General features: G+C 38.5%; 3 protein-coding genes across 3 annotated transcripts; all 3 read right to left on the bottom strand.

Moving 5' to 3' along the window:
- Positions 1–960: 960 nt before the first annotated feature.
- Positions 961–10,236, bottom strand: rragca (Ras-related GTP binding Ca). The gene is made up of 7 exons (XM_057341024.1): positions 9,854–10,236; positions 8,883–9,086; positions 8,293–8,492; positions 5,885–5,999; positions 5,504–5,646; positions 3,180–3,328; positions 961–2,501 (listed from the first exon to the last, which is right to left on the bottom strand). The coding sequence occupies exons 1-7, from the start codon at positions 10,031–10,033 to the stop codon at positions 2,350–2,352; spliced, it is 1,143 nt and encodes a 380-aa protein (XP_057197007.1). The 5' UTR covers positions 10,034–10,236; the 3' UTR covers positions 961–2,349.
- A 1,224-nt stretch (positions 10,237–11,460) lies between these two features.
- Positions 11,461–13,112, bottom strand: gja9a (gap junction protein alpha 9a). Its single transcript, XM_057340161.1, has one exon. It carries the CDS (start codon positions 13,107–13,109, stop codon positions 11,619–11,621), a length of 1,491 nt encoding a protein of 496 aa, XP_057196144.1. The 5' UTR covers positions 13,110–13,112; the 3' UTR covers positions 11,461–11,618.
- Positions 13,113–16,138: 3,026 nt separating this feature from the next.
- Positions 16,139–23,752, bottom strand: rhbdl2 (rhomboid, veinlet-like 2 (Drosophila)). Its single transcript, XM_057340521.1, has 9 exons — positions 23,562–23,752; positions 23,367–23,463; positions 22,508–22,731; positions 21,775–21,923; positions 18,227–18,339; positions 17,673–17,773; positions 17,511–17,571; positions 17,344–17,405; positions 16,139–16,922 (listed from the first exon to the last, which is right to left on the bottom strand). Exons 3-9 carry the CDS (start codon positions 22,721–22,723, stop codon positions 16,737–16,739), a joined length of 888 nt encoding a protein of 295 aa, XP_057196504.1. The 5' UTR covers positions 22,724–22,731; positions 23,367–23,463; positions 23,562–23,752; the 3' UTR covers positions 16,139–16,736.
- Positions 23,753–24,008: the final 256 nt, after the last annotated feature.

The following is a 24,008-nucleotide window of genomic DNA, read 5'->3' as shown; positions in this document are numbered from 1 at the left end:
AGTTTATCAATGTGGTTCATTCTCTTTTTTACATTCGTGTTCCCTCATAATCTTGTGTTAAAATCTGAGAATGCACTTCCGTCCTGTAAAGACTTTCCATCTCAAATGACGCAAGTTAGACGGCTTGGGCGGAGAATCCGTTAACTCCTCCCCTTCAGCTGTCAGTCTGCTGCTTGTTCCATTTCAAAACGCAACGGCTGTTTTTATACATCCAATCAAATCGCAGAGAAAGACGAAAGCCACGCCCACTGTTTTTCTCATTAGAAATTCCATTTCACTCCAAAATCCATCAAAATACGTAAGAAAAAACGATCAAAACTTCAGGTTTACGGGACTGCTAGTTGAAGGGGAGGAGTTAACGGATGCTCCACCCAAGCCGTCTAACATACGTGATCTAAGGTGGATAGTCATTACAGGACAGAAGTGCATTTTCAGATTTTAAATAAAGTTAATGATTGCACACGATTTTTAAAAAGAATGACCCACATTGATAAATATTACAATGCAATTTTTTTTCATGAAATACTGCAGTGTTTATTGTAAATAGTTTAATTTCACTGGGATTTTAAAGTGATAGTTCACCCAAAAATGAAACTTCAGTCATTTACTCACCGTCTTGTCATTTCAATCCTATATGATTTTCTTCTACAGAACACAAAATAAGGTATTTTAAATAATGTTGGTAACTGAATGGCAGTATCAATTTACTGATTTGTGGCCATACAATAGAAGTGAATGGGTACCGCCTTCGTACAATTATTTAACATATATTTTGTGATCCGCAGAAGAAAATCATATGGGTTTGAAATGACAAGAGGGTGAATAACTGATGACAGAATTTTAATTTTTGGGTGAACTATCACTTCAGTGGCTTCTATACGAATCACAAGCAGGAACCTAAAATCTAACATTTGTCATGACATCACAATCTCTCCATCTCCAGTGTTTTGTCAAGTCAATGACAGCACATGAACTCAGTTTCCTGTGTTTGTACATGTTTTATTTCTTGTGAATGGCAACACCTTTGGCAAAATGCAAAAGACACTCTTTCCCCTACATGTAGTCTGAGACACAAGAATCACAAGCAAGCTAAAAGATCAGTTTGTTTGCGATCTCTCATTCAGGTAGTGCTTTCATCCCAAACAAAACTAAAAAGGTTGAGCTGACTGCAAGACAACATGAAGCATCTCTATACACACATGCATGGAATGAATATAACCGATTCAATGTTCGTCACTTCAGCCATCTTTGCGATTCATTTACAGCAGATTTTCTCTCAATCGAAACAACGTGCTAATCAGTGATTGGGACAGCAAAAGCGACGGTTAGCCAGTCATAATGCGAATGCGTGCGAGTCTTGGCACCTCAGAATGGGAATGTAAGTGATTAGGGTTGCATGAGCAACATGCCATAGATGATATAACATAACTTGAGGGAAACAGTAGTGAACAGCATAGCAGGCTGAATTTAGTTAGGATCCCTCACATCCTCTTGAGGTAAGTGCATTCACAGTGTTCCAAGAGGTCAAGTGGAACAGTACAACTCGAGCACTATCTCCATGTGACTTCTGGGCCCTAAACCTGTGCATATACATAGAACCCCACCCACCCTCTCTTTAATGCATGTGTATTCAAACACACACATCTACATCTCACATACACACACAAACAGTCTCCACAAGCACTAGAGACAAATTGAAAACCACATTTCAATCCCTTTTCATTTAGTAAACCTTTCTAACACAACAGAGGGGTAGTATGGGTGTCTCACTGTGCATGTGTATACAAGAGGCTTGCATCAGACAGGCCTCTTCTACATAAGGCTTGAGAAGTTTTATGTGAACACTCAACCAAAGTTGTCCTCCAGTGGGTGCACCACACATTTCACAGAAGTCTGCCACATTCACTTGGTGTAAACCAGGTATGCCGTTTTAAACTTGGCTACTGTGTTAAAGTGATCAGCAGCATATCATACAGCATTCGTCCAGGTACTGCCAGTCCCAGGTGAGACAGGTTTTTTTCTTCGCTGTGCTTTTTTCTCGTTTACAGTCTCTTATTTTCATCTTGATGCCTTTTAGTAAAACAAAAAGTAATCCACATTCTTTGTGCCTCTTCCCTTCCATCCTTCCGCAGCTTTGCAAGCTTACCCATGTTATATTTAAGCATCAGCCCCGCCCACTGCAGCAAGTTTTTATTTTCAGTGAATTTCAGGCCTTTTGCTTTGCTTTTTAAGTTTTTGGGAGCAGTAGTGGCAGTCGGTACCCTCAAAATGCATCCAGTCCTGTAGTCTCTCTCTCTCTCGTTTTACCTTACCCATCGACTCCGTACTTCCATCATTATCTCGTTCCTTCTACACAGTGCTCCTTGGGGTGCCATTTAAGGCAACAGTCTTCATGAGAGGGGTGCCAGCTGGCAGGCCGCTTGTTCTTGAGGTGGACACGCCCACTTCGAACACCTCGTGAATGGCTTTGCGGAAACAGTGGAAATTGTAGTCTATCAGTCCTGTACCAAAATAAGCAGTTACAAAACAGAACTGAAGATCAGCTATTAATTAAATATTTTACCTCGAAATTTAAAGGCGGGGTAGCTGATTTCCGAATTACGCTTTTGACAACCGAGTCGGGCCGAGTACCAAAACAACCTTGTAGCCAATCAGCAGTAAGGTGCACAGGACGGACATTAGCCGAGCCGAGCGCTGACGAAAGCGAAAGATGGGGTGTGTTTGTTTTGGTGATTTGAACATCAACAACGGCTAAGAGAAATCGGACACCCCGCCTTTAAAATGTTTTCCAAATTGTCGTTTTTAAAGGGATGGGTCACACGACAATGACATTTCTGTCAGCGTTTACGCACCCTCATGTTGTTCCAAACCTGTATAAATGTCTTTGTTCTGATGGACACAGAGAAAGATGTTTAGAAGAATGCATGTAACCAAACCATTCTGGGTCACGATGGACTACCATAGTAGGAAAATAATGTACTATAGTAGTCAATGGCACCCTAGAACTGTTTTCTTTCCCACATTCTTTAAAACATCTTTTGTGTTTCACATAAAAAAATGTACACACGTTTGGAACAACTTGACGAATTTTCATTTTGGGGCAAACTATCCCTTTAAACCAACATACCAAAAGCTCAAATGAACGTTGTTTGTAGCATAACAGAAATGCTGTAGCCTACCTTTCCGTTCAAAACTTTCCTCTCTCAGGATGCAGACCAGAGCAAGGAACTTCGTGACCTCTTTCAGGTAGAGCACTGTGGTGTTGTTGAGTTTGATGATGGCCATTGACTCCTTGTCATACGCACTGCCGCTACCGTCCTCTTTTAAACTACACGGTAAAAACATAAGAAGTCAACGCAAGCCGATAGCTTTTCTTGAGAGAAAGCTACATAGATGTTCTTAACTAAAGGCCAAAACCAAACTTGCATGCAAAACAATACATGTACAATAATATTCACATCCAGAGGTGTAAAGAGTACCTGAAAACCATACTTAAGTAAAAGTACAGATACCTTGCAGAGAAAATGACTCCATTACAAGTTACAAGTCACCAATTCCAAAACGACTTCAGTAAAAGTCTTAGAGTATCTGATTTTAACAGTACTTGAGTATTTTACTCATACTGAATGTAGGCTCAAAGCAGCACTAGTCCTCAACACTTAAGAGACACATCAGTGAAAAACTAGAAACAGTTGATTTGTGAGGAGAGCAATCGCATTTATTTTCTTAAATCATAATAAGACTGAACAGCTCAAAATTGCAACAAATCATGGCCGACATCATATCCTACTGTACGTCTATTACAAACACCCAAGTCTCATTTAATCTCAAGTGCTCATAAGTAAGCCAACATTCTTCAAAAAGGTCTCTTCAATATAACAGATAAATAAAATAATGTTAAGTAAAATTAAAAAGTCAAATCCTTTTTGCACTGGACATGCTGGTTTGGGCCTCATCGCCAGCTGCAGTCATGTCCTCATTTCACATACACTGTTAGCCCTTACCTGCCATTTCTACAGTAATACATTGGCAACACTGTTGCCAGCTAGTTACTGTAGGTGTTTTACAGTAAACTACTGCAATGGCTGTTTGAAGATACATTATTAAAGAATCTATTAACGCACTTAAGTCACACAGTCTTAGATGAACAAGTGTAAATAACAGATGAACACAATAAATCTGTCAAGATTTCACCAGAGGAGAATTAAACACAAACATCAATAACATCTTCACATATTACAGACACCACTTTCACTTTATTTCTGTCATCTGTGTAAGATCTTATTGAGATTGAACTCTAGTTCATAGTGGTTCAATTGTGTTTTAAGTCACCATTATGGCGATCAGTGTTTGCTTTGGTTGGACTCTTTGACTTTCTTGTAGCTTTAAAATGTACACTTATACAATAACACTGAAAGGGACTTTACAGGAACCGCAACTTTATGTTTGCTTAGTAACTGAAGATACATCTGAAAGAATTCAATCATTAAATAATAATAATATAGCATTTAAGATTTATTAAGATATGTTTGGTAAAGTGATTACATGTTATAATGGAAAGATCTCTGTCAGAAAATCTTTCTTTGCAATTGAGACACAGTTAGACACTTGACATACAAACCTCATCAATGGTGACAAACAATCATGAATGAGTTTTGTACTATGTACCCAGCATGCATTGCAGCATGAAGCTGTTCAGTTGATTGTCACCATTGTTGAGATTCATATGTGGATTGTTCATTTCTCTGTGTCCGACTCATTCTATAGGTTAATATTTTGTCTATATAGTGTGAGAGCACTTTTGAAAATTGAAATACTATACATTCTTTTTACTGGTTTACATCACTTCATGGCAATAGTCCCACCATATGGTCAAATTTTGAGCAAACATGTTTAGAGCACATTTAGGAAGAGTTAGTTTTAAAAATAAGAGCTTTTGTAGATGTGTGACCTACAGTAACTAGCTGGCAACAGTGTTGCCAATATATTACTGTAGAAATAGCGGGTAAGGGCTAACCATGTATAAACCGCCAGCGATTGACATCTACCTGATACTGCACTCATATTCATATAAAGAAGCCATGTTGACAAGTTTTTGTAAGTTATGGCAAAATCCACAAGATTGTAGTACCTTCATTGCCCTGTGAATGGCAATATTAATTATAAGATAGGTGGCATGCAAAATGTAATGTGTAATTGCATTAGTCATTACAAATGTAGTGGAGTAAAGAGTACATATACTTGTTCAAAAATGTAGTTAAGTAGAGAGTAAAAGTTGCTAATATCTTTAATACTCAGTACAACTACAAAGTAGCCAAAAAGATACTTAAGTAAAGTAACTAAGTACATTTACTCCAATACTTTACACCACTGTTCACATCTAGGCCTTTTGCAGACTAGTCAAACTCTGCCCAACCATTAATTAGAAAGGGTGTTCACATTCTTTGGTCCATATAGTGTATGCACTTCAATATAGGAGTAGCTACACCATACAAAATCTCACCCGTAAATACAAGAGACGTCTATGACCACATCGATCATGTCACAGCAGAGCTCGTAGGACTGCATGTCCACCGGTGAGCTGTCGGTGGCGATGTAAATCTTACTGACGACGTCAAACAGGAAGGCCTTCTCGATCCCTGAATTCTATTAGCAGAGAAACACATACAGAAAAGCATTACATAATGCCCTGCAGGGCTCGATATGGGATCGTGCAGTACTAAGAGCATAATAAAACATGCATGAGCACGGCTGCATTGGAGATGATGGAGAGCGGGGGAAAAAAAAGCTATTTCCACCACACAATGGATGCATTTTTATACCAGCTGATGGAAAACACTGTGTATTACTATTTTACTTTAGACTTCAAAGTAAAAAAACATACAGATATGAAGATGTTGAGAAGGTTCTCCAGCGTGGGAAGCTGAGGGATGAGCTTCTGCACCACTTTACTGAAAGCCTCGAAGATTGAGTGATCATAGATGCTTGTCAGATAGAAACTGTGGAGGACAGACATAAAAAACACAAGGTTGGTAAGATCAGACAAAAGGTCTAGGGAATGACACAGCACATCTGCACATGCAGCAAAATAGAGAACTGTGAATATTTCTTCAAATGCCAACCCTCAGATATCTGTGATATTTATGTAATTATTAAAACAGTATTTCAAATGCCTCTTAATGTTTTACGGTTAGTAATGGTAATTGTGCAATATTGGACAGCAGCCTGTGTCTAAAATATCCAGCAATATCAGACTAATATTATATACCAATGTCAGTGTTCAAGCTTTCCTACCTGCAGAACGTCTTCCAAATATAACGTGCTATAACATGAGGTTTGTGAAACTGTATTAAGTATTACAATACAACATGAATCTTGAGTTTTGAGCAATCTAAAAACCACGATATCATCAGGGTTGTGTTACAATGCAGGCCACAGAGGAATCTTCACCCGACCCGGTCTATTTAATATTTTGTGTAATACCCGAGTCGATTAAAATTCAGCACGTAACTTAGTTTCAACTGGTAAAATTAGGTGAAAAAAAACACGAGCGAGCTGAGGTTGCTCCTGGGCAAGCACGTGTGCAGGTCATGTTTCTATGGCAACCGGAGCTTCAGCAGTGACAAAGTGACTGTAACGATTGGCTCTTTTAATAAGAAGGTGGGACTTATTCCACCATCGCGCGCATTGCAACTTATCCCATTCCATGTTTATATTGATATAAATTAAGCATCTTGTTATATCTTAAATTGTTGTTCAGATTTGGCTCAAAGCACATAGATAATAACAAAGTAATGCCGCTAACGTCTTTTGAAGCCTTTTTTTTAAGTTGCCAGCCAGCGCCAGCATAAACTTTGATGGCTCCCAGTACACTTCTGTAATGAATAATTGGACAAACAATATACCAAATGAAAGAACAGAGTCTGCCGTATTCTTCTATCTACATTTGTTCTTTTTTGATCACCTAGTAAACGTGGGTAGGTTTCTTCAAAAATGCGTCATTTTGATTAAAAAGCTGAGATAATGAGAATTTTTTGTCAAAGACTCTGCCCAGATTAGATGATTAAAAACAGATAAAATATTTACCCCCCCAAAAAACAGATAAAATATATGCGTTCTAGATTCAGAGATTGTGTACTTTTTCCAAAGGTGTGTAACAGCGCTACCTGCTGTACAACAGTACAAACACCGATTGCTGTAATAACTCCTCTTTGGCAGGGAACAGTTGCATTTTATAGTGGACGGATTCGGGTCGGGTCTGTGTAGCACAATCATGGGTCTCTTTGGGCTCGGGTCCACATTTTTAGACCCGTGAAGACCTCTAATCTGCTTGCCTGTTGTTCACGAGGTATTACTTAAGCCTCCTTCCACTTTCTACTTGTTATAAAACAGAAAAATAGTAAGCGTCTCGAGCATGGCTATTGGCTACAGCAAGATGTTAAGAATTGCTGATCATGGGCTGAAGAATTTAAATCTAACTGGACACCACTACTCTGATGGCAACTTTCTCACCTTTTATAAATTAAACTTCTTGCAATATTAAAATAGAAGAAATAATTAAGAAAAATCTGTTATATAAACGGTGGATATAACGCTGGATTTGGTGATCGTTTGAAACTGATAGATGCCACGGTCCCAGCACTAAAAGATGCTAGAAATGAACCGCACACGGCAAGTCAAACGAAGTCATACGTCTGTGATTTGTTGGCAATCGGCATGTACGTGCATAATATAAACAACACAAACTTATAGCGAATCAATGCGATGATACAATACGTGCACGCCCTCCAGGCACTCGTCTTTTTCCGGATATAATCGTACAGCTGTATCTGTCTTTTTAAATGTGATCAAACTAAATACACTTCGAAGATACGAAGTATGCAATACTGCTGTATAGGTACTCAAGATTAATACGAGATTGCCAGAACTGCGTGTTACCTCATCTTTAACATAGCTCATGAAATAATAACATCTCTCAACATCAAGTCTATTTATTACGATACCAGCGAGTGGCTCGGACTAACAATTTTCACGTTTTCAGTGAAATGTTAAAAAAATGGCAGTTATACATTTTAAACTAATAATCTGTCCACAATCTACTAAACGATTAAACTAAACAGAATTCAGAAACATCTTTCACATATCACATTAATTAACAGCTTTGCAAAATAAACTTTGATTGTATGACTTCTGTACAATCTTTTCTGATAACAGAATTATAGAGGCATAAAGCATTTAAATCCCTTATTTGCAAGTCAATAGACAAAAAATGCAAATATGCCATGTGTTCACCTGAGGTGTAGTTTTTCCAAGCTGGCATCTGCAAGATCATCATTAGCCCTCTGGTGTATGTCCCTCTGGGTCTCAATCTTATGGTCATCAGACAAGCCATCTACTTTATGGATAAACACTTCAAAATTGATCTCCGGGTTGACCCTATATGCCCGTGACACTGTAAGGTGGAGTCGGCTGAGGGCCTCCACATAGTCATCCTGTGACACAGAAGAAAAATGCAGTGCGGCATGAGCTGCCATAAAACTGTGATTCACAAATTCAGACTCCTGAAATGAGCGACATCTTTACACTGTCAGCTTAAAGAAACACACAAATGCTTAAGGAAGATTAACTTCAAACCAGAAAAGTCTGAAATCTATGCAAAGACTCGAATAAGCTATCTACAATTTATTTATAACAATCTTCAAAAAATAAATACTTCTTTACAGTGTATATAGGGAGGTATTGAATAGGGGAAAAGTTTCAAACAAAGACAAACGGACTGACTTACTGTATTATATTTGTAACACCAAATTATTAACATCTATTCACTAAAAGTTGTTTGGGTGTATACAACAATTAGTCAAGCCTTGAAATTCCTGTATCACCTGTGCATCGATGACAAATATCAAGGCCCCGGTTCCTCTAAAAATCATCTCATAGTCAAAGGTCGGATCAAAGAAGTCGACTTGTCCAGGAAAGTCCCAGATCTGAAAGTTGACAAAGGAGCTGCTGGAGATGTCATCTTTGTAGATCTTGTTGGTGCTCTCCAAAAAGAGGGTCTCATTGGGGGACATCTTATGAAACACCACCTAATCGTAGAGACAGTACACGTAAGTTTCCTTTCGCCTCCAATGGGAGCATAAAGGCTGTTGTGAAATGTGAAAGAAGAGTCCACTGCTTACGAAGAGCTTTTTGGTGGCAAGGATTCATTCTCAGGGGGCTCAAACGTTTGCTCTGTGCTGACATCCAAACGTGAAATCATACGGTCAAAGCATTTTAAAGCCTGACCATTAACAACACAAAGACCCAACAATAAAGCTACATATTAATGTTACTTGTTTGTCAAATGTACAAAGCGAGACAAAGTGAAGTTTCAACGTCTTGAAATCCTGCAACTGCACAATATGTGTAACAGATCATATAACGAGTTTCCACTTATACAAATGTCATTTATATTGTACAGATTCTGGGGCAACACAAGGATTCCTGCTTGTATGAGCTATACCATGTGTGTTGAGAGGGTGTGGTGGATGCCGAACGCATGAACAACTTTTAATGTGAATATATCACGTGCCAAGTCAATGTCAAGCGAGTCAGCGCAGCCTGAACGTGGTGCGTGTGTTTTGCTTGGCAAACTGACTGGACGTGTATCTTTGGCCTGTATGGTATCACATGAATGCATGTCTGGGTTAGAAATAGACTAGGTCTAATGGCTGTGCTTGGAGATCTAGCACATGGCCAAAGAGACCGTTCCCCAAGGAGCGTGATGTTGCCCGGTTGCTACCGGACTTTGCACCAGTGCTAACTTGCTCGGCTAGTCATCCGTCCAAATAACATCCCTACCACCTAACGTTACCTTCTGTATAGACGACTTCCCACTCCTGCGCAACCCCATCAGAAGGATTCTCGGTTTGCTGTCGGTGGATGTAGAGCTGTCCTCGATGTCGCCCTCCTCTTCTCCATAGCCGAAATCTTTAGGAAACGAATCGGCTACCCCGTAACTGTCCGCCAGCGGTGCCTCGTACTGGATCGACATGTTGACCCCCCTCCCCAACCCCGTTAAATTGTAACTTGCCCGATTTTGGCGCACAGCTGTTGCGCTATAATCAGCATGAAATAAATGATGACCTGAGTAAACATAAGACCTTTTTAGACTTCAAATGCACAACAGCAAACTTATTACCGTTTCTCCTTTAAATCTTCGATCTCTAGTGTTTCCCTTCTCGACGAAACGCCTACTTGAGATCTACATTTGAGTGTGATTGGGCGGTCGTTAGGTAACTCGTGTGCTGATTGGCTAAAGGAAGTGTCACTCTGCTTAGCTATTACAAATGCGGGCGGATCGTTCCAAATCATGTGCTCGGTGGTCACCTGACTGTTTTGGTTGAACGCAGTTTATTGCCCGACCTTTCACCTTAATGTGCTTGTGCTGATAAAGGTTATTGATAAATGTTGCTGAAGATAAAAACACCTAAAGGAAACTAAAACACAGAATGTAAAAACCCCGTTGTTCACACAACAACTATGGCACTATGCCAAGTCTTTTCAGGCTTTATAAAATCAGACTTTGTGACAATTAAAACGTTGACTAACCAAAACTCATGCGACAGACCGCAGCTAATATTGCTTTTGTTCCGTTTTACTAATCTAACGTTACATGCAATATACTGCGTGAGTACCCAGGGTTGGCCTTTATTTGTCCCAGTTTTGCCAAATTTAGTGCAACGATCGCAGGAATGTTGGTTACATAAATATTTTGTACATAGGTAAATATATTGTAGGACATTACACCAAAAGAGGTATAAATTATAAACAAGATATTATTCCTAATTGTATCAAATTGCATTTACTATAGCTATAGGAGGGTTTAATTAGATATGTCGAACTGTAAAACAAAGAGTATTTATCTCAACAATTTGTTGTGTAGTTCAGGCGTCACGTGTTCTGTGATTTAGTTCATTATGGCAAAGATTTTTCGCACCTGTGCCTGTAAGCTATTCCAGTAGATGGCGCTGTAAGCACATCAAATATGCCGTGTGCAAAGGAACTGTCCATAATATTGAGCTACTTTATCGATAAAACATCGAAAAGGGAACAGGGGAAATAATAAAGATAATAAGGAATTTGCAAACAACTTTATTCCTTCCTAGTTTTCACTTAATGTATAATTCTATTACACCACCGGTACATAAATATATAAATTATTCATATTCATTTTTTTACAATGTGTCTGATCAAATATTTTAATACAATTCTTCTTTTACACCATAATATGCTAGTCTTTACTCCAAATTGACCATCGTATTCAGGAACTAAATCAGAATAAAGCATTTATTATCAAACAGTCTATTAACCTGCTTGTTATCTACTTCACAGTGATTCTAAGAAAAGATCAATCATTTTGAAAATTGATATGTATAGAGAAGAAGCCCTCTACACTCTCCAAAGTCTCTAAAAACGGAATTATAAAATATTCAGTTCAATTTAAATAGCCTCATAATATTGACAAGATATATTCAGAAGTGAATATAAATTCAATCCATACCAAAAGCTAATGTGAATATCATTTTGGCAATTTAACCATTCTCTAATCGTTTAGAGTAATTCTCTAAAAGTTTTTCTCATATTTGTAAGTCTGTGGGAGCTGCTCGTCTGCTGCTGGCACTGCTGGCCAGTGATGTGCGACGGCTTGGTGACGCTCGCTGTGGGCTGTGCCGGGACTCTGAACTAGATTCTTCAACTGAATCAGGAGTGGTCGACCTGCTCCTTTTAGCGTCGGACCTGGATGAGGTACGTGCTCGCACTGTTGCATAGGGACAGTGGGCCTTTGCCCCATCCAGAGAATCAGAGTCCGAGACGGTACCTTCCACAACTGTCGAACAATTCCAGGGCGCACTAACCTTCCATGGCTTTTTTCCCACACTAGATGATGCGTGAGAGGAGTCCCTGTGGTGGCTTGATGAGTCTGAAGGCTCCTGCCTTTTCTTGGGTGGAGGTGAGGGGAGAGAATCCTGCACCTCTTCCTCGTCTTTTGGAGGCGTGATGGAGTCGCAAGGTGGCGAGCGCGTGTCGCTGCTCGTGTTGTTGGAATTGCTGTTGTGCTCTGTAGGACTGTGCTGCGAGTACTTTGGTGCAACAGATCCGTCTTTGTTTGGCATATCGCCATGAACAGGCAAGAAAGCCGAGGATGAGTTGATCAGGGGGTAGGCAGATCCATCGGGTGGTTTGTCAAGCAGAAGGTTGTACCCGCTGGGTGCAGATGCAATGGTGGTCTTGCGCCCCGTGGAGGTGCCAATGCACATCTGATGCACCACAGAATCTTTCTTCATCTTGTTAGTATAGTAGCTCTCATCTACGTCATCCCTCAGTTGCGGGTAGAACTTCAAGATGGCCTTTTTAATTTTTTTGTAGCCAAGGTGCATGATCTCCAGAATGTTAAGGAACAATGAGATGGCAGCTATGCTTTGCATAAACACCATGAAGACGCTTTTCTCAGTGGGTCGAGATACAAAGCAATCCACTGAGTTCGGGCAGGGCTCCCGCTCACATTTATAAAGTGGATCTAGTTGAAAGCCATAAAGGAGATATTGCCCAGTCATGAACCCCACCTCTACGGCTGAGCGGGTGACTATGTGGGCCACATAGGTGCGGAGCAGAGACCCCCTCAATGGAGCTTTGTTCAGCTTCCCCTGGTCGATCTGCCTCAGCTCGCGTTCAATCTTGCGTCGCACCTCTGCCATCTCCACATCCACAGCTTCAAGTTCACGCCTCAGTGTCATCTTTTTACGTTGGCGCTCCTTTTCCAGGGCACGGAGGCGGTAGAGGGCATGGCCCATGTATACCAGCGAGGGCAAGGATACAAATATGACCTGAAGCACCCAGTAGCTGATGAGGGAAATGGGGAACGCTTTGTCGTAGCAAACGTTGCGGCAACCAGGCTGCTCAGTGTTGCAGATGAAGTCAGCCTGCTCATCGTTCCACACATCCTCTGCAGCCACGCCGAGCACCAGCATGCGAAAGATAAAGAGGATGGTCAGCCAGATCTTTCCCACCATAGTGGAGTGGATATGTACTTCTTCCAAAATGCCACCAAGGAAGTTCCAGTCGCCCATCTTCACTCGGGCATTTTTGTGTCTGTTCAGAGATGAATCATGAAATGTGGTCTGCCATTAAAAGACAAAAATCTTATTTATTTACTTATTTATTGTTGAATACTTTAAACATTCAAGTATTTATAATAATTAACGGTATTTCATCATTTTAATACTTGCTTACATTTGAGTTGATTTTGCATTGAAGTGAAACAATCAAAGTACCAAAAGTTCCTAAAAAAAATCTAAATCTAAAAAAAAAAAAATCTATTATCATTTTTTTCAGAAAAAAATGAATTGTCTTGTTCATTCATTTTAAATGTACATTCCCCCCCAAAAAATCAGGAAGATATGTATCCCAATTTATTTATATAAATGCATAAACCATGGGTTAAATATGATGTCTCAAACCCAACTTGGTAGGAAAAATTAGCAAAGAGACAAAGATTATAGGCTATGCATTTCTCAAAGCATCTCAGATTTACATCTCAGATTGTTAAAAAAAATTATATATAGATTTTTGTTAATAGTAAACATTCATACGTAAACCATGAAATAGCAACGTACCTTACTCAAAATAGCAGAAAACAAATGAAATAAAAATCTTCATTGTCATTCAAACCACCTAGACAATAAAGAAAAAAGCTTATCCAGCTGATGCCATCCTGGTCAACTACAACTACACACACAACAAGCAAGCAGGTCTACTTAGCACCCACTTATACTCATGCAGGAGAAATCAATGTGTCATTTACCTTACAACAGCATGGAGAGACTGCCGGTACTTGAAATCGCTGCCGGTCATACAGGCGCGACAAGGCCGCCAAAATATGTAAAAAATCGTTGTTGGCGCATCACATCACCTGAACTTGCGTGAACCCCAATATTCTCTCTGTTGGTGTCAGAATAAGCAGGGTCTGTTGGCAAGCTGGCTGCTTCTGAATGCCAGCAGCATACAGTGTGTCAATAAACAACTGCTGTAAACATGAAACGAACACTGGATTGATTTAGCGCACCAACGCTGCCTAAGTATGCCAAGCGTAAATAAAAGATGTAATGATAAAGTCCTCTTAACTATGAATTAGAGATGCCTCCATGCTTCCAGACAGGCTTTTTGCATGTTTATCCAGCTAAAAACAATACACATCCTAATGGTTTTCATTACAAATACCACTATAAACTATAAGTTGTTTACCATTGAAACCATCACAAAAATTTTTTATGTAGTGTGTTGTGGGTTTTATCCCAGTAGGATTTAATGGTGTTCTATTGATTACCATTCACCACATCTCACCCAACAGCAGAGATCAATACAATTTCCATTATAACTCTTAATTACATTCCAGTTTATTTGTTGGTTTCTATTTTTCATGTCATTCATAAACTGCATTTAACTTTTTTCTGTGGAACACAAAAATATATTTTGAGAAATGTCTCAGTGGTTTTGTGTCCATATACAAGGGCAGTCAATGGGAGCCAACATTTGGTTACAAACATTCTTCAAAATATCTTTTGTATTCTGCAGAATAAAGTCATACAGGTTTTGAATGACATGGAGGTAATGATGAAAGAATTTTGTTGAACTATCCTCAATAGTTGAAATGCAAAAATGAGCCACAGGTTTGTGTACTTTTTAACCCGTTTTCCTTATTACGCACAGAAAACCAAAAATGACGTTATTTGTGTAACGTAAAAGAACACGACAAAAAGCAGAAAGAGGTGTGTTATCCATGAGTGGTCACTTTGCCACACAGTCTGTGTTGGCACTATTTTTATTAATCAATATGAAACAGAATCAATCGGTCATGTCCGATTTCATACTCTGCTGGGTTCTGCCCAATGCAATTAAGTTGTCTGCCAGTTGTGGCGATATTTTATTCCATTTAAAAGAAATCGATGGTGCAACCCCATTACACTCACTAATATGCTTTTGTTGGTTTCAGCAGAGGCATGTGACGTCTTTTTAGGGGCATATAAGGCAAACCCTGTTTAATAGACTGAGTCTCTTAATTCATTACACAATCTGGTTTGGATCGGGCAAGTTTTTAATAATTTACTAAAGAGTCTATTAAAACTGTGCTATGACATGCTATGGTTATTTGAAATAATAAAGCTTTTTAGGTTTGCTTAAATGCATTTCATGCTCCCTGATGAATTTACTTTTTAATGTGATGTCCATCCCCACAATAACCATATTAACGAGTCAAGTTCATTTATGGTCTGTGTTTACATTTTAACAAATGTAACAGTAATATGTGGTTTGATTTTTTCCTGTTTACTGAAGAATGTTGATTTATCTGAATAGCAGCTCACTCATTTATGCTCTCTATACTTACACTCTCAAAAAAAGGTGCTTCAAAAGGTTCTTCGATGCCGTAGATGTTCTTCTATGGCATCGCTCTTAAGAACCTTTTAAGCACCTTTATTTTTAAGAGTGTATGGTACAGTAAATACATCATAATCAATACGCTTTAAATGGGGTCAGCATAAGCAAAATGATGCACCATGCATAAAACACCACATCTTTAAAATATGTAGATTATAATAGTATCTGGTTGCAGCAATAAAACACTGCTCATTTCTGCATGCAGTCAGTGCCAAATACTCAGATTTTTGATAAACATTTAGTTGCAGTCAAGAATTTTCTGAATACAGCACAGAATTAGTTATTATTCTACGGGTGAGTGATTTTCACATTGATTTCCTCTCTGGTATTCTTGGTACTGGTTTGTTGTTCTGCTGGTCATAAAGCTGATCGGATTGGTCAGCATAGTGGAAAATGCTGATACAAGCCTACGGGCCTGTTATCATGAACCCCGTATCTTATCCTTAAATACCCTTTGAGGACTCAGAGGTCACATCAGATGTAGACAATTGCTGTAAATTTCTGAATAATACTTTGGAAGCTGACGGTTGAAGAAAATGAAATTCAAGTAGAATAGATTTAGCAGAAAAGGGCATACTTTCGTTTATAAAACTAGACTGACCTGCAATCCATTATATTTTGGGGGGACCGCTTAAACAGAACTGAGGGAGCAAACAGGCCAGTATTCCGTTTACAATTTTATTAAAAAAATTAACAAAAAAACAACAATTGTTCAAACAGAATCTAAGAAAGTGTTAACCAATAGAGGGGAAAAACAATTAACATCAAATCTCTACAATACGAAATGATAACTAGAGGTACAAATGTAATGTAACTGTCTATATGTCTCATTAGCATTGATTTGACACAATTTCATGACAAGTCAAGGGCTTATGCAACGCTATATTAAAACTACAAAGGGGGGATCTCAGGTTAAGGTCTGGCAACATGCTGAGCAGTGCTATCCTTCTACACATAGTTTTTTGTAAAAGCAACAAAATGAGTTACAATAGCTAAAACTATAAAGTCATTTCATAACATATGCTAAACATTTATTGTCCATAATAAAAAACAAACAAAAGAATACACAAAGTACAAAATATCATATTAAAACATTCTTTGGACTGGTAGATGTAAATTTAACAGTGTTATGTGAATTAAATATATAAAGCCAAATACCAAACTTACTGTGTTTAGTGTTGTAGCATCTAGCTTTACAGTCATAAAACTCATTGATCCAATGTGAACGATGGTATGGCTTTAACCATTACATATAAACACCCTCACATTGAGGATGCGGGTGACAAAAAGATATTAAAAATGACAGCAAACCCAAGGAAGGCAATGTATCCCACGATACACATCCAGAAGCGTGGGTCTTTTAGGAGTTTTTTATTGTAGTTGGTGAAGAACACATAACCAATGGTCATGCCTGCTACTCCACCACCAATGTGGGCCACAAAAGAGACCTGACAAAGAAAGGAGAGAATAAAGGACCTTCTGCGTGAAATTTGACCATTGCATTTGTTAATTTAGCCAAAAAATAACTGAAAGCTCCGATTTAAGAGACCTAGTTTTCAAGACTAGTAAACTAGCCTCTAATGAAGAAGAGTAAATGCTTGCTGTAAGTTCTTATCTAAGTCTAAAGCCCAAAGCATAATGAAAACTAGGTATTCTGGTTCCCTGTTCCCAAAATAAGGAAACCGTTAAAAGAAAATCCCCTGCAAGAGAAGCATATTTAATTTTCCTTCCTGAACAATATACTGTTAAAAGTGCAACTTGACACACATTTAACAATAAGTAAAAGAACCTTCTTTGTTATACTTTCAACATTTAGTTGTTTAGATTGTGAACAATGTTATGGTTCTCATACACAAAACAGAGTCTTACCCTCATGCCACTGTCATCAGTAAAAAATCTTCTGTACAGAGCAAAGCCAACATCTGTCCCAACTGGAAGAGAGTTTGATTATTAAAGATGAGGCAGTAGATCAGGACTTAATGCTTCTAGTTTAGTTTATCTAACATGAGTGTAAAGCGAAAAAAAACATGGCATACCAATCAGAACAATCACTAGGATGCGAAAAATCCCGAAAAGTAGACTCATTTCCTTGAAATTCTATAGGAAATGGAAAATCTTAGATGTTTAAATATATAGTTTCAATCAGAAGATTCTATGTAAATATACAGACCATCAAAAATGACTAGAAATCTACTCACCACCACAGCGTTCATGAAGTAACCACCCATAAGGGCATACACACCACCCGAGGCCCCCACAAGGGCGCTGCGAGGATCAAAAATTGAGCTGGCAAGAGAGCCTGAAAGTGGGTTTAAACATTTCAGTGAGTTATAAGAATAAAATGAGAGCCAGAGTTCAAAATTCAATTGAAACAAAGTGATAGTTCACCCAAAAGTAAAAGTTCTGTCATCATTTACTCACCTTCTTGACATTTCAAACCTGTACAACTTTCTTTCTTCCGCAGAACACAAAAGAAGATATTTTGAAGAAAGTTGGTAATCGTATGGACACAAAACAAATGCAAGTGAATGGGTGCCAGTTAAAAACATTCTTCAAAATAGCTCCCTTTGTGTTCTGTGGAAGAAAGAAACCATAAAGGTTTGAAACGATAAGAAGGTGAGTAAATGATGACAGAATTTTTATTTTTGGGTGAACTATCACTTTAAATAGCATGTACCCTCATCTCTGCACATACAGTAATATCTAAAAATTTATTGTAATAATGACTAAAATTATACATGCAAATGCCTACCTGCAAGGACCCCAGCCATATAGACCATGCCCACTTCAAAGCCCTTATGCACCAGCTCCAGGGGAATGCCCAGCAGTAGCTGCATCAGCAAGTTGCCCAAGATATGCTCCACCCTGAATAAAGAAAGATAGTCAAATACATATCAAACACCGATAAGGTATGAATGTCTGATCCAGAAACACATCAGATCGTTCACTCCACAGTAGAACAAGTTAAAGTGATAATTCACACAGAAATGAAAATTCTGTCATTATTTACTAACCCTCTTGTCATTTCAAACCTGACTGACTTTCTTCTGCAGAACACTTTAGGGCGCATCCGCAGGCAGCTAAAAAAGACGTTGACTAACTTTAATCAATACATAACTTGCCCAACCAGGCAGAATACGACGTTAGATCTCTGCTATGGAACTGTCAAGGGAGCATAGAAATCAGCACCATTGCCAGCTTTGGGTTCTGCCGACCATAACTGTGTTTTGCTTCTTCCTGTGTTTTTAAGAGAGAAAAAAATCCAGAAAAGAGAGGTTAAAATCTGGACTGAAGAATCTATTGTCTGTCTCCAGGGTGTTTTGACTGCACCGATTGGGAGGGGTTCAAGGACTCTTGTAAAGACATGAACGTACTGATGTTGTATGCTCATATATAACTCATATATAATATGATTGTTACTACTCGTAATATCAAGGTTTATCCTAATAATAAGCCTTGGATGTCTAAAGCAGTCAAAACAAGTCTGCAGAAGAAAAAAAATGCTTGACAGTCGGGGGGGGGTTTAGAAAGATAAGTAGCAAGGAGGGAGGTTAAAAGGGAAATTTTAAAAGCTAAGCAAACATACAAAGCTAAAGTAGAGATTAAACTGGCAGAGAAGAACTTGGCGTCTGATATGAAAACTATGGCGGGAATACAGCAAACTAGGAATAAGACTGTTGTTTCTATGGATGGATTTAGGTCTAATTGTGAACTTGCTGATGCTCTTAATAATTCTTATTTAAGATTCTGGCAGTTTGATTTTTAGGATTAAGTGCAGGAAATGACAAGTACACGTAATAATAATCATCATATAGTTTTGGAGCAGACAGCAATAGAAAAATATTTTCTTACTCTTAAGAAATAAGAGTAAAAGTATTGTAAAAGTCCTATTTTTTATTATATTTTTAACATGTCTTTAAATCTGCAAAGGGTACCCAATCTGTGGAAGCAGGCTATTATCATTCCAGTCCCTAAAAGTAATAATCCTAAAGTTTTTAATGACTTCAGGCCAGTTGCCCTTACCTCTCTTCTAATGAAATAATTTGAAAAGCTGGTGAAGACAGAGATTGTAAGCAGAGAACTAAGTGGCTGCTTAGGGCCTCGCCGTCACTAGGGGGCCCCCAAGAGCACATGAAATTACATCTTTTTTTGTGGTATATTCACGACACGCATCCATTTTCTCACGTAGGGCCATACCCACTATTTTTTCTGTGGTGAGTGTCAAAATATGTGAAATTACTGACAAGTTGTTACCAGGAGTTACTGGTTACAAAGCCGAGCAGTGACCAATCAAATCAGAGAAGACGGAGCTACTGTCACATCTTTTGCTGTTCAGCAAGACAATTCAGTTTTAAAGTTGAGAGTGCTGTGCAACAAACAACATACTGTAAGTGACTAAAAACATTCAATATTTGACAACTGTTTAGTGTTTAACGATAGAAATGATGAACATCTGACAGTATTCATTGATGCAAATGAAAAATGCTGATTCAGATGAAAAATATGTAATTTATGTGATTCGATAATTCAGCGTTTAATTTGGGATAAGGTTAAGAATAATTGTGTGCATATTGTAAATTAATTTAATGGTTATCAATGCACTAATTAAAAAAATATATTAAATCATCATCAAGGGCTGTGTGGCTTTAAAAGGGTGTTTTATTGGTTGTGGTTAAAATAAAAATGATTATTAAAATAAAATCTTTGCAAATAGTTAAATGCATTGAACAATAAATCCCACATGCTTTGTATGGTCTGTGCTTGAAATTTTAAGGGACAGTTCACCTAAAATTGGAATTATCAAATGTTTTGACAATCACAATACACTTGTAATGCAAGGTTTATGCGTTTTTGTTTTTATGACATTCCTACATCCCAAACACAGCTACAACTAATACAACTAATAGAATAGTCGATTGTATTGGGGGCACACAGTGGGACCCCCAAATAAAATTTTGCTTAGGGACCCGTAAAGGCTTGGGCCAGCCCTGATTGTAAGACAAACTGAGCAAGCTCTTGACCCTATGCAATTTGCCTATAGATTAGATTCAATTTATTGTCATTGCACATGTACAAGTACAAGTACAAGGCAACGAAATGTGACCTCTGCATTTAACCCATCCAGAGAGTAGTGAACACACGCACAGCAAGTGGTGAACACACGTACCCCGGAGCAGTGGGCAGCTATAACTGCAGCGCCCGGGGAGCAAGTAGGGGTAAGGTGCCTTGCTCAAGACCTGCCGGCCCTGGGAATCGAACCGGCAACCTTCTGGTCATGAGTCCAACTCTCTAACCATTAGGCCACAACTGCCCCTAACGAACGCAGTCCCCCACGCAGTGATTCCCACATTTGGGGGAGTCGCAGAAGTCAGCACTCAGAGGCGTGGAAGATGCTACAATAACTTTACTTAACCTCTTGTCTAAGCACTTAGAAGGGGGGAATACTCATGCAAGATTGTTGTTTATTGACTTTTCATCTGCATTTAATACTATCCAACCCCACATTTTAGGTAAGAGATTGATAGAGTATTTTGAGTTGAGCCACAATCTGGTGGTTTGGATTCTGGATTTCTTATCAAATAGAATGCAGAGGGTGAAGGTAAATGGCATTTTATCTAATTTTTTTAGGTTCATCTACCGGCTCACCTCAGGGTTGTGTCCTTTCACCCTTACTTGGCAAATAGGACAAGTTTAAAATTTGCTGATGATACAGTCATTGTGAGTCTGTTACATGATATAGAGTTTGGTCATGGTCCAATTATTGAGGAGTTTGACTTTCATGCAATGGGTCCTTTAATGAGTTTTTACATTGGAAACGTAAAGGTTTATGTTTTACGTTGTTTTATAGATTGTTTTATGTATGGATGGCTGAATTTCCTACCTGCACAACAAATTTACCCTTGGGTACCAATAAAGATACCTTGACCTTGAACACAAAAGAAGATATTCTGAAGAATGTTGGTCATCGGCACCCATTCACTTGCATTGATTTTGTGTCCATACAGTAGAAGTAAATGGGTGCTGGCGCTTTGGTTACCAGCTTTCTTCAAATTATCTAAGAAAATCATACAGGTTTGAAATGACAAGAGGGTGAAAATGACAGAATTTTCATTTTGGGGGAACCATCACTTACCCCCCCCCATCACGTGATTTTTCACTCATTCATTCAGTGATGTTTCCCATTATGCACTGGAATACGCTAAACAAACTGTGCTACAATGAGGACCTTCACAACCTGCCCAACAATAGAAAGTCATACTAATACAGAAACGAGTGGAAGAAAGCAGCGTTATCCCTTACCCAGCGTGCACAAACATGTAGGATATAAACCTCCACGCCTCTTCACGAAGTTCAGGTTTGTAGGTAAGAGGACTCTCCCAGATTCCCACTCCTAAAGTTATCCATTGCTTCTGGGGCTTCCATACGGCATAGTAGATGAACACTGCCAACTGACATAAGTTGAAAAATGTTGACACTGATTCCAGGGTACAATTTATAATGTCCCATTTATGACAGTAATACATTATGTCTAGAGAAGATTGGATAAATGGACAATAGTGGTAAGAAACATGACACATTGTGCACATGTCGTCAGTATGAATTGTGTTAACTATTTGGAACTGTGGTTAAAGAAAAGAATGACTGTTCATATTTCTTATTTGGGGCAAAATGTTACATACTCCTTCAGTTTGAAGTCTCTTTGGATAAAAGCTAAATGAATAAGATTTGTCTTATTTAATGTGCTGTCTTTCAGTTAGAGATCTAGTGTAATATCCACATGGAAACATAGATGAATCTGGCTTTTTAAACTTTGTGGCTAAAGGATGTGCCATTCAGAAATGGAAAAGTGGAGAGCTGAGCTCAAAAGAATGTCTGTTCTTTGAAAAGGCCACACACCAACTAAAACATTAATGGAAATCTATGGGTTTCTGTAAACAGTTGTTCCTATACCTAAAAAAAGAACGAATCACACTATTGTGGAGCTTTATATAATATAAAAGTTTCATGTTTCGTATTAAACATTTAATTATACCTCTACTATGCTGACAAGGATGATGAAGATAGGAGGAGGGCAGCAGTTGGCTCGCTCCAAATACGTCTCTTGTAGCTCTTCGGGCAGCATCCATTTAGAAACATTCTTTTGAAATTTCTCCACCCTCCGTCCCCTTCTCCTTTGAGTTCCTTGATTCTCATCTCCTCCGTCCCTCTCCACTGGAAATGTGTCCTGTTCTTCAACGTCATTGTCCATTTCTCTATCTTTGTAGATTAAAGAAACGTTTCAACTGCGTGAAAAGTAATTTGTCTACACCAACAAAGTTATTAGTTCATCGCAAAAGAATATAAGGAATAAATTTAAAACTGCTACAAACAAAACAAAGAGAATAGTAATACATTAATCTTGATTTAAAAAAAAGCATAAATAAAACCCCATAGATGATAACTTCTTCATTCATTACACCAACATAGATTTATTTATACGGATTTTTCCGTCACACAATAACTCCCAATCCCATAGTAACATCGGGAGTGTCCGAGTAAGTATATCTTAACGTTTGAACGGAAGTGTATATTATTGTAGATTGGGAAAGTTTGTATTTACTCTCTCTTCCGGAGTTGTGCGCTTCCCACATAAACAAACTTATCCTGTATGTAAGTTAGAGGCTTTATAATAAGAATGGTACTCCAAAATGATTTTCTGTGTGAAAATCATTGGAATGTTCTTTTATTGTTAAAAAAACATAGCACAGAAACTTTGGACAAGATCTTAAAATGTGGCGGTAACCTAACGAAAGCGTTTTCACAATAAGTTTAATTTAACAAGAAATGTTAAGGGGGAAAACATAAAACTACATTACAATGTATATGCATGTATCTACACAAAGATAACATACCTTCTTTTTCTTCTGACCGTCACCTCTCACACGAGTAACTTACAGACTTTTCAAAGAACCCACGCCGCCCGGTGCTCATTAATGTTGACTAACGTTACTTGCAAAAAACACGAATAAAATAAACTTCGTTTTAAATCTATCAGTATATATACATTCAGAAACAGTTGTGAAACTCCCTCGGACCTAAAGACGTACGTTCTCACTGGACAATAATTATAGTCTTCCAGCCAGTTTTTCCGGTTCCAGTCTTCCTTCCTCTTGCATCTAAATGGAGGGTCTGTGGTGTCGTTTTGTTAGCTTTCCTTAAAAGAAACGACCTCTGACATGCAAAAGTTTGGTAGACAACTGCACTCTCTACCTGAGCTTCCGCAAACTGCCACACCTGGAGTCACGTGGTCTCATTAACATACATTTTGCGTTAAGCGTCAGTGTGCCAAAACAGTGCGCAAACCAAAATATAACCAAAAATAAAAACCAATAAACATTGAAACCACAGTATTACTAATAGCAAAGATGAGCACATTAAGAGCGCTTAAAAAAAAATAGATGCCACGGGAGGGCGACATATAATCAACAGCCAGGTTTCTTGCATTCAAACAGAACGTCATAGGTTGAATGTTGCGCCATGTTGGGAGGATGGCT

Source organism: Triplophysa rosa, linkage group LG8, assembly GCF_024868665.1.
Source record: "Triplophysa rosa linkage group LG8, Trosa_1v2, whole genome shotgun sequence".
NCBI classification, from domain to species: Eukaryota; Metazoa; Chordata; class Actinopteri; order Cypriniformes; family Nemacheilidae; genus Triplophysa; species Triplophysa rosa.
The sequence above is the reverse complement of the archived record's forward strand: the minus strand, read 5'-3'. Positions and strand labels throughout refer to the sequence as shown.

What these genes read in the sequence shown, in the direction of transcription:
- rhbdl2 (XM_057340521.1), bottom strand. Translation starts at nt 22,723, where the DNA reads ATGGACAATGACGTTGAAGAACAGGACACATTTCCAGTGGAGAGGGAC. An exon ending in TCCTTGTCAGCATAGTAGAG is followed by an intron (nt 21,924 to 22,507) that starts GTATAATTAAAT and finishes AACTTATGTCAG; the next exon opens with TTGGCAGTGTTCATCTACTA. An exon ending in CTGATGACAGTGGCATGAGG is followed by an intron (nt 16,923 to 17,343) that starts GTAAGACTCTGT and finishes TTTCTTTGTCAG; the next exon opens with GTCTCTTTTGTGGCCCACAT.
- rragca (XM_057341024.1), bottom strand. Translation starts at nt 10,033, where the DNA reads ATGTCGATCCAGTACGAGGCACCGCTGGCGGACAGTTACGGGGTAGCC. An exon ending in TATTTGTCATCGATGCACAG is followed by an intron (nt 8,493 to 8,882) that starts GTGATACAGGAA and finishes TCTGTGTCACAG; the next exon opens with GATGACTATGTGGAGGCCCT. An exon ending in TTGGAAAAACTACACCTCAG is followed by an intron (nt 6,000 to 8,292) that starts GTGAACACATGG and finishes TGTCCTCCACAG; the next exon opens with TTTCTATCTGACAAGCATCT.
- gja9a (XM_057340161.1), bottom strand. Translation starts at nt 13,109, where the DNA reads ATGGGCGACTGGAACTTCCTTGGTGGCATTTTGGAAGAAGTACATATC.